Source organism: Gymnogyps californianus, chromosome 12, assembly GCF_018139145.2.
Source record: "Gymnogyps californianus isolate 813 chromosome 12, ASM1813914v2, whole genome shotgun sequence".
NCBI classification, from domain to species: Eukaryota; Metazoa; Chordata; class Aves; order Accipitriformes; family Cathartidae; genus Gymnogyps; species Gymnogyps californianus.
In genome coordinates, this window is record NC_059482.1 from 23,315,541 (window position 1) to 23,326,014 (window position 10,474).

Sequence of the window (10,474 nt, forward strand, 5' to 3'; positions counted from 1 at the left end):
AGGGGCCTAGAAGCAGCATCTCCCACCACTTGCCCAACCCTCCTTGGCAGGCTAAGGACCTGCCTCAAGGTCCTCATTAACCGACCTCAAGCCCCTCACCGCAGGTTTGTGACCCTGGCTGTACACCAAGCCTGGTTTACCTCCACATCATTCCATTTGATATTCAGACAACATTAAATACTAGCAGACATTTCAAGAGCTATTCTTATGAAGCAGATGGGCTGGGATGAGGTGATGAAGGTGCAGTTGGCATGTTTGGTAACATAATTGGGGGAATAGCCCTGGGATGGCCTCCAGCTGGCCTGACATGTCTCTGAGGAGACCCTTTGGATGCACAGCTCTGCAAATCCCACCAGCCTCACAGCTAGAAATGGATCACAGGGCAAAGACCAGAGGGAGGTTATAACACTCTGCTGGGCAAGTGCACAGCCATGGGGATGTCCCTGCCTGGCTGCTGAGAACAAGGTCAACAAGCACATGCACAAGTGAAACAGCTCTGCAGAGAAAAGGGGAAGTTGCACACACACACCCAGCTTATCTGCTCAGCAGCAACCTCTTCTGATGAGATTTATGTTCCATGAGTTGAGGACAGCAGCATACCCTTGGTGACAAACAGGACTTCAATGACTCCTCAAGTAAGCAGCCTGTTAGAAGTTTCTGCAGCAAGAAAAAAAATGCCCGAGAAGACAGACTGTACATTTCTCCCTCGACTTGTTTTCCAGCAAGGACAGAGATCTGCTCTCAACTGGGGCAAGCTGCCAGAGGATATCAGGAGACAAAGCAGCAGAGAAGCTGGTTTTATTCTGCTGCTCACTTTGCCACCACCTGCACAACCCACCAGCTTTCAGGGAAGCCCTGCCCAGCACACCCATGGCTGAGCAGGTATGGTAGCTGCAGCTGTGCTGCCCTGGTACATTTGCATGCAGCTGCACTTGCAAGCATGAAGAGGATTTAAATTAGCAGCAGAATCACACAGCTTGAAGTGTGAGCCAAGACAAACCCAGCTTCCTAAACCCAGAGCCTCAAGGCCCCTTCTGTTCTCTGCAACTTCTGTCCCAGCACAGGGTCATGTTATTCCCAGAAAACCTCTCTGGGATCCCTACACTCTTTCAGCAGCCTTGCTCTGGAAGTTTCAAGGCTCATTTTTTTCCTAATGTCTAACTGAATTCCCTCAACTAATTTAAGGCCCACGCTCACTGTCTCACCCACAGCTGGCACACAGGCTACATCCCCTTCCTTGCCATCAACTATTGACATATCTCACTGTTTACATTGCCCTTCCTCTAGGCTGAGCTGCCTCAGTCCCTGCCACTGCTCCCACTCCTCAATCATCCCCGCCTGATCCCAGGCTGTCTCGGGCAAAGCCGAGGCCTTCACTGGTCAGGGATCAGTGACAGGAGTTAGGGCCACGCCACACTCCCAGCTCCACGTAACACCAGGCTGGCTCAGAGTCACTGCTGCTCAGAGCCCCCAGCCAGGCACTGCGCTCTTGCTTCCCGGTGCTCCTGCCCACGTGCAGCGCTGGCAGCGCTCTGCAGAATTACACAGTATTTACTTTCACATTATTTGCCCGGTGTCCTCTGCTGTAGTCACAGCTTCCCTCCACCCCAATGGCAAAGAGAGGTACACATTTCACTAAGCCATTAAGGAAACATTCTCTAAGGCCCAGAAGCCTCACTACATCCCTCCAGGGGCATTAGCTATGCTTTATTAGTTTTCCAGCTAATTTTAAACTAATCTGCCTGCTTGTGGGAGTAGCAAAAGCCTCAAGACCACAACAGATGTTTTGCTGTCTCTGGCAACTTCTCAGATTAGACATTTCACAAGTAATCCAGCACTCAGCGCTTGTTGCCTAAACCATACCAAAACAGTTTATTTCTGGCTGCCAAGAAATACCCTCTCCTCCCAAGACTGAGCCCAGGCATATCTCAGTTGATTTAGGCACTTGGCTGAGACACCTGAGTGATGAGAGGTGAGAGGATGAGAGAAAAATCCATCATCCACAAAATGCACTGCTGAGCATAGGTAGACTTACCACTAGCAAGGCAAGAAAGAGGGGACACTACCTCCAAGAACATCCTCAAAGGCTTCTGCAGAATATACCCAAAGTAACAACTCACCTCCTCTCAAATTACTTCATTCCAAATATTTAAAGACTTAACTGCTAAATTTTACCACTGTCCTACCCATCCTCCCCAAGTCTCCAGCAAATTGAAGATGTGGCAGAAAAACTACTGGTAAGAGGCTTGGAAAGGAAATTGTTGTTCAAAGCCAAAAAACACATCACTAAGATTAAACTTGCTACTGCAGGTAACACCAACAAACCATATCTAACAACATCAGCCTGATCTGAAGTGGCAAGATCAAGTATTACCAGTTAGGCGGTTACAACCGCTTGTAGCAACTCACACATTAGCCCTGACAAGATGCTCCTAAACAAACAGTTCTGCGAACTGCAAGTAGCACTGAGGAAAACCATTACAAGTTCCACAAGTAGATGTTGTTCCTAGAAAGCACATTTCAAGCCAAGTTAAATCCACGAGCCAAGAGAATGCATTGCAATGCCACTGGGAGTCACACACTGGGCTCAAGGGGTCAAACTCCGAACTTCCCAAACACCTGCAGAATTACCTGCTTCAAGATGTCTGTGGCCTTTGTGCCAGCAGCTTTCAGTGAGCAAACACAAACTACAAGCTATCCAAGGCACTTTAAGCACTCAAGGCTGCTGAAGAATGCAGTTAGACAAGGAGCCAAGTTTAAGGCTCTGTGAGCATCTTTTCCCCTCATATCCCAATGCATTTACCATGATTTTAGAGCACATGCTTTGCACAGGTAGTCTTCTGATTGCTGCACAGTATATACAAGTATAGATATAAATGCCTGCAGAGTTTATTGGAATCAAAGCCCTTAACCACATCAGAAGTTAAAGGGAACACAATGACATAATACAAGAGAGTTGCTCTGGAGTGAGAATGTATCAAAGTTGAATACAGGCATTAGACTGCTTTAACTTTGCATCCAAAAGCAGTGAAGAAGTTTACATCTTGCATAAATTCTTCCTAGATAGAGCTGAACACACTTACTCTTCTCCCATGATTAGGCAGGGGGGTGGAAATTAAGCCTTGAGTTTAAACTATCTGAATTTGACAACATGAAATTTAGCCTGCAACTCCACTGAGGTAATTGCTTATCAACAGGTCACTGTCTTGCAGTCCTCCACTTTGTCCAACAAGGAAATTGCACCACATATCCTTCATAGGAAAATATTTACACAGAAAATTTAAACTATTGTTTAAGCAATTCAACAATAGATCTTTCCTAAAAATCTGCTAATGCATATCTAGCAATTTTTTTTGAGATCCTACACTCAGTGTAATTTAAATAGCATTTGAAACATTCCAACAGGAATCACATTGCACAGAAGAAGCAATTTGCTTCTCTAACATTCTTGCACGCCTGCTTAGAGCCTGTGCATTTAGTGCACAAGTTTACAATGCCAAGCCTCTACATGGGTACCTAACAAATGCTACAGAACAAAGTTCTTTGGAATGAGGGCAAGCATCTTAAGTCTCTAGCCTGTAATGACTTAAGGCTTCTTGCAGCTTCGTTTGCTTGGTCAGTGAAAGCCAGAGGAAGTGCCATCCACTTCCACTCCTGGTTTGGAGTCGGTATGCCATTTGCTCAGGTAGACTAAAGCCCGTTGCAGTTTCAGACAAGTAGACTGGTGAGAAGTCAGTTGCAGGTCACTCCAGGCCCTTCTGGAAGGAGGGATGCAAAGAAAGTCTTGAAAAAAATCCATGCTGTGCTCATAAATGAAGGGTTAGCCTGCTGCAGTTCTTGTAAAGCTTGTCCCTCATCAGGGGATGCCTCGGCTTCATCCGCTCCGCCTGCATTTCCCCCCTGCCAAAATAAAGGCTATTTGGTAAATGAGATCATTTCAGAAATGCATTAGAAGAATCAGGTGTCAAACAGCATGTTTTGTTACCCAAGTGTCACTGTCAGAATATAAAAAGCTTGCAAGTATCCCCAGGCAACCACAAAGTCAAAAAACCAAGCTGCACACTAGTATTACTGGTTAACTCATGCTGCGTGTCCAAGAACACTGTTTAAGCCAGACATGAAGCACCAGATCAGGAGAACTATGTATGTATTTACAGCTAATTAACTTTCACTGACATCAGCCACAAGTGTCAGCTTGAAATGCAAGACTCAGATTGCTCATACTCAAATCCTACCACTGAGGTACTAGTCTAAACCCTGTCTTCAGTTACAGAACCTGTTCAGCCTGTGACAGGCCACTCTCCATTACAACATCCTAAAGGACAGAAGCAACTAAAAGTAACATTCAGCCTGAAATCTTTTGTAGAACAGAGGAATCTGCTACACCAAAGGAGGACTCAGGCTGGCAATTATTCCCCCATGGAAGATAGTTTCTGAGAAAAGTTTAGAAAAGTTTTTGCTGCTACGTGCAATTAGTAAACTGAAAGTAAAACTTCACAGGGTTTCACGCTCATGGTTTTAAAAAAACCAGCAAGACAATACCTGTAAGTTATTGTTCTGGTCTTGGTTTATAGCAGCTTGAGGAGGAACATTGCCCTGGAAGGGCTGAACTGGTCTTCGTCTAAATGGAAGCCATCCAACATGGTGCCTGGGGAAGGCAATAGATTTTTATTAATACTGCTTAAACATTACTCCTTCCTGTTACACCAACACAGTTCAAGTAACATCTGACTGCTCAGAGCTGCAGACAGCAAGTTCAGCATCTTAAGGTCTCTTTCTGCCCTGACCCAGTAAGTACTTTCAAAGCCTCCCATTAGCGGGAAGCCATGAGGTAGGAGGGGAAGACTGAGCATCTGCTCGCATTCAAAATAAGCAGCACTACGTCCAGGTTTGTATCTAGCATGCTGCTAGAGGTACAAAGAGCCTGCTTGTTTACCATGTTATGTACACCCCTGGGTAACTTCTCTGTACTCTAAAAAAGGCACTCTGTGCCCTAAAAAAGGGCACAACAAAGAACATGCAAAACACAGCACTATCTTACCAAACCGTAACAGGCCATATAGAAGGTCTGTATCTCTACAGCACCTGCACCTCATCACCCACAATATAAGCTGTTCAAGGTTACACTTTAGAATTATCAATAGTAAAATTTAAGGCCTTTTCATGAAGCAATTAACCTTCACTCTCCAAGTCTGCATAGAGGTTGGAAGAGCTGATCATTTGAGCTGCTCCAGTTTCAACTCCTAGACCTACCGACAGGAATTCAGAGGCCTATGTCACTTGTTTCACTGGTGATCAAAGAATTTGAGAGGACAGATTATCTCTCTCAGACAAGACAGCCCAAGCACATCAGCTGAGGGCCCATTATCTTTATTGTGCTTCTAACATTTATCCCAAGTTTTCCCCCCTCTGGAGAGGGGCTCAAGGGCAATTCAGGACACTGCATTCAGTTTAGCTTGGTCTGCTCTCCACAGAGAGAACACACAGCAGAAAAACCTGCACGGGTACATGACTTAGCAGGTGTGAGACCCTCTTCCTGGACTTCAAACACTGGTTTCCCAACAAGCAACTGTCATTTACTACATTGAACCTACAGGTCTGTCTGCTCTACACTGCCGGGGCTTTACCCTGAGAGCTACCTGGGTTTCAAGTAGTTTTCTAAAAAGAAAGCCAGCCATACCAGAAGCATTAGTACAAAAAGCAGGTAAGATCACCCATTCTTCATTTAATCCAGGCACAGGCTATACTTGTATTTTTGCCAATTACTGAGTTACACCAGGACAGAGGAGTTGTTCACCCTTTCCAGGTACGAGAGTCACATGAAGCTCAATGGCCAGAAAGCTGACCACAGCACAGAGCTCAGTACTTCAGTGAAACATTTCTGAATACAATAGTAAATATTACTCCCATACACTTACAGATACATCAGAACAGTGCCACCCATAACCAGGAGGAATCTGCTGACACTGGAGTAGAAATAGATGATGTTGACAAAAACATAGAACAGTGTCGCCGAGTAGAGCCAGTCCAACCAATCTCGATTGCCACCCTCCTCCTCTTCCTCCATGAGGGGACCCCCTTGGGCATTCATCCGCAAGTTCTGGTTGGCCGCTGCGTTAACCTGGGCAGCAGCGTTCTGGTTTCCAGGCTGATTTTGTGCAGGAAACGGGTCTGGGAGAGGAGCCGGAGGTGTCACTGGTGCCACCGGTATCTCCTGAGAATGTCGTGCGTGGGATGGGTCAGCAGATGCAGCAGTAGAAGCCAAGCTGAAACCAGAGAACACAAAGTACAGAATAAGGCTTAGTCAAATCCTTTCACACTTAACACAGGCACTGAAAATTTGTCCATCTTTTAAGTATAAAGTCAGATCACATGCAAGTAGAAAGCATCAAGTTTAGAGGCTACAGAAGGGTTAAAAACAAGTTCTAGTTCTACCCATGACAACAGTTGCATAGTGACTTCAGCAAGGCAAACAGGCACCTTCCACTTCATGAACAATAATTTCAATACTTTGCAAAAAATCCCTTAGAGCAATCTAAAGGTAGCCTAGAAGGCTTCTGCAAGTCTCAGCTTTGCCTTTGTCACCCATTTCCAGTCAGTGCTCTGTGCGCTACTTTAAGCGGTCAAAACAATGGTGAAGAACTAAGGCTCATCGGCAGGATTACATTTACTCTACAGACACCTGCCCTCCCAAAAGAGTCAGAGATATGCAATTTGCAAGATTCAAAACCACTGGCCTAAGCAGTAAGCCAAGCACCACACGACAGCTAGAGGTACATACCCACGCCATTCAGCGTAAGTTACAACAAAAAAAAAGTCTTCCAACCACCATTAAAAGAGGAAGAACTGCCAGAAGCTCTCTGTTTTCTTGTATTACAGTTTCTACTTCCTACTAGTAGCTTTGGACAGAAAACTTACTATTGCATGTAATACTGTCTTGCATAAATCTGCTGAAGCCAGGACATCTGAAGCACGCTGTAGGTTGTGTAAGCAGAGAAGCCAGGAGCCGCACTTCGGAAGGGATGCCAAGATGTTTCCAGCCTTGGTCAAAATTTGAACACATTCATTAGCAAATACTGGACAAACTGCAGGAGTAATTACAGGACAGTGTAAATAGCTTCTGCCATTTTGTGCATCCAAATGCAAAATTAATTCTTCCTTCTAGAGTATTAGAGACATCTCTTTAACCACATGAATAAAGGGAAGCTTTTCAACTAACACAGCAGTGCATTTTCCTTTAGCTTCTTCCATATCCACTAAAGCTTTTATCTATAACCTCATCATCTTTGGCCTATGTTCTATGGGCTTAAGACAGTATCTGTGGCATAAGGAGCTGGCATCCTACACAAAGCCAATGTTTTAAAAATCTCAGTAATGTACGTAAAAATTTTATTTACCTGTTATTGGCTTCTGCTGAAGACTGGCCACCAGAAGAGCATCTCAGTCCTTCACCGTTTGAGGAAGATGCAGATGGTTCTTGACTAGCTTCTGACGATGACTTTGGCTGATCAGCTTTAACCTAGGACAGCAATGCAGTTAGCAAGGTTTATTCAGGACATTACGCAAGCCTTATGCAAAAAGGTTACACCACAGAGAGTATGCTCTTATTTTATAACAGCTACACAGTTCACGCACTTTGTCCTGCACGGTAGCTGTAGGTGCTGCCACAGTACTGACACTGCTCTTGGGCACCATGCCACAAGCACCTCCATCAGTGTTTTAAAGCTCCTTGAAAAATGACTGGCATGTAAAACTGACTTGATGTTACTCTTCACCTCATCAGACCTACACCTGTATTTATTAATTTTTATGCATGCGGTCAGGTCCTATCTGGTTATAAAAGTGTAACTGGAAGAAACAGAGGGAACCGCACTCAAGACAGTTTGACTTTTTAGCTATGGTAAGTCTGCACTTGCATACACAAACTGCTGTATGCAGAATTCAAGAGCTGTTCTGTGGCAATACATCTGTATAATATCCAGACCAAAGCTGGCTCGCATCTAGCAACCACCAGACATGGGTAGGGCAAGCTCAAATTGCCTATAATGGGCAATACAAACACACCTCTAGACACATTAGCACATCCACTTGAAAGTAAAAATTGGGTTTGGCCATTTGCACTTAAGACCAGTAAGTACTCAGTTCAAGCAGGAAGGCTCATCTTTGGCTTCCTCTCTACAGGCTAAGTCATTAACGAGAGCAGTTAGCATGTCTTCAGCTAACAGCCTTCTTCCTTCCCCACACCGATACACAGATCCGAACCACCTCCACTTTAACTGCTATGTCTTCTGCCCACAAGCACAGCCTCTGCCCAAAAGAGCCGGGGACATGACAAGCCATATTCTATTTAATAAAACTGAATTTACAAGAAAGCATTTCTATGGAGCAGCGTGTTACATCTAGATTATAGTTTTGCTATTTCTTAACAGATGCCACAAGAATCTTTACTGATGAACTGCAGAGTCAATTTTTTACTCAGCTTAATCCAAATACATTCTCACTTTCCTAAACAAGTTATCAAAATAATACTGCCATTGCACTAGTAGGAAAAATCTGCAGTACCAGTGAACTTTAAAATAGCCATTCAACATTTCCCCTTTTTAGTCACAACCCCAAGATTCAGAGCAGTATGTTAACTTAGTATAAGTACCTCTGCAGTGGTTTCTTGCGCATTTGCAGGAGTCTTGAAGTTGTATACCAAATGAAGAGCATGCAACTCCCCATGCTAAAATGTAAGGGAGGACATGTTAAAAAAATCGCTTTTCTTGATATATTTCAGCACTTCATAAAAGATTTTTTTATACCTTTGGCAGCAACTCCCTCAGATAATGATGATCAAGCAGCAGCTTCCCAGAATAAATCAGCTTTTGGTCCTCTTCAGGCTTTGAAGAGAGAAAACAAAGAATAGAATTACTTGCTCTGCCAAGCACATACAAGCATTAACTGACACAACTTGCAGCCAGACAGAGGCACGCAGCTGGAAGCACCCCACATATTAAGGTGCATGGGGAACTGTGCACACCTAAATTCAGCTAACAAGATGAGAACAATTAGGTACTGAAGTGCAAGATTACCAAGACTGAGGTCTAAATCAGCAGGAGGATATAAAGAACCCCTTTGGCAAAGAACTTTGTTACATGCTGTCTCTTTGACAGTCCCGACAAAAACATCTGTGTTTCTTAGAAACAGAGGTTTGGAGTGCCATCTCATCTGATCAGCACCGGAGGTGGCGTCAAGTAAATCTGTGACGCCCCATCAGAGGAACCCCAGCAGCTGTTCACCCAGAGCCGTCCCGCTGCAGCACAGCGGGCAGCGAAAGCACGCTGAGCTTGTTTCTGGGCAATCACCCCGCTCCGAGGGAAAGCCAGGCAGAAAGCGGATCCTCCTGCTGAACCACTGGCTGTCGGGAGCAGCGGAGCACAGCGCTGCAACGCTCCCTGAGCTCCCGTGGCGTCAGCTCGCAAGCCCCGTGGCTCGGAAGGAAGTCAAACTTCTGCATTTTCACCGTCCGACTTCTCTACAAACCCAGTTCCCTCGCTACGTGCACACTGGGCTGCCTCTCCTTCAACGGGGTAAGAGCCTCCAAAAATAAAACGACCCAGAAGGTGCCTCAGCCCGCTCGCTACCCCCGAGGTAGGTGCGATGTCCCAGGCGCTGCCCACCCCACGCACAACCCTCCCCTCGCTGCCCTCACCCGCAGCTGGTGCGAGCAGGCTCCCCGACATTTCCAAACACCCCGCAGCACACGCAGTCCCGGGGAGAGCAGTTAATATTTAACAGCGGCCGAACCAGAAACCGAGCGAAGTCCCAAAATAACCCCCAGCGCGGCCCGAGCACGCCCCACGCCCGGACCGACCCGCGGGCGGCTGATGCAACCGGGTGCGGGACACCCCGGGGGGCAGGTGCCGGCCGGGCGAAGCGGCGGCAGCCCCGGGAGCCCCATGGCAGCTCCCGCCGCTGCCCCGCGGGGTCTCAGCCCACCACCCCCAAGGGCCGCGGGCGCGACGGCGGCGGGAAGGGGCCCGCGCAGCGGGCTGAGGGGAAAGGGAGAGGAGTGGGTCGCGCACTCACCGGTGCGTCGGGTACGAGGCGGCGCAGCTCGGCCTTGAGGCGGCGCACGGTCCAGGCGGGGGCGGCGCGGAGGCGCAGGTCGGGGTGCCGCTGCGTGGGGCTCCGGACGAGCAGCGCCACCGACTCCTCCATGGCGGACGCAGAACCGGTACCAGCGGAGCTCCCCCGCTGCCCCGCCGATGCTTTTATAGGCGCCCGCCGCGCCCCGCCCTGCGGCAGGGCCGCGGTGGCTGTAGCTGATTGGCCGCGACGGGAGCGGGGGGCGGGGGCTGATACGTGGGCCAATGGGACGGAGCCCCGCGTGCGGCGCCGCGGGAGGGCGGTGGCGGGAGGCGGAGGGGCTGATTGGGCGGCGCCGAGTGAGGGGCGGGGGCTCCGGCGGTCGGCGCAGCGTCACCATGGC

The 10,474-nt window shown here is 47.5% G+C and overlaps 1 protein-coding gene across 1 annotated transcript; it reads right to left on the minus strand.

The window, feature by feature from the left end:
• Positions 1 to 2,873: 2,873 nt before the first annotated feature.
• Positions 2,874 to 10,203, minus strand: HERPUD1 (homocysteine inducible ER protein with ubiquitin like domain 1). The gene is made up of 8 exons (XM_050903948.1): positions 10,072 to 10,203; positions 8,805 to 8,882; positions 8,651 to 8,725; positions 7,398 to 7,519; positions 6,919 to 7,041; positions 5,919 to 6,266; positions 4,543 to 4,648; positions 2,874 to 3,900 (listed from the first exon to the last, which is right to left on the minus strand). The coding sequence occupies exons 1-8, from the start codon at positions 10,201 to 10,203 to the stop codon at positions 3,733 to 3,735; spliced, it is 1,152 nt and encodes a 383-aa protein (XP_050759905.1). The 3' UTR covers positions 2,874 to 3,732.
• Between the last annotated feature and the right edge of the window lie 271 nt (positions 10,204 to 10,474).

Excerpts from the sequence above, each read along its gene's own strand:
- HERPUD1 (XM_050903948.1), bottom strand. The coding sequence starts at position 10,203 with ATGGAGGAGTCGGTGGCGCTGCTCGTCCGGAGCCCCACGCAGCGGCAC. Across the intron at positions 7,520-8,650 it reads CGCAAGAAACCACTGCAGAG|GTTAAAGCTGATCAGCCAAA; the intron begins GTACTTATACTA and ends TTGCTGTCCTAG. Across the intron at positions 3,901-4,542 it reads ACCAGAACAATAACTTACAG|GGGGGAAATGCAGGCGGAGC; the intron begins GTATTGTCTTGC and ends TTATTTTGGCAG.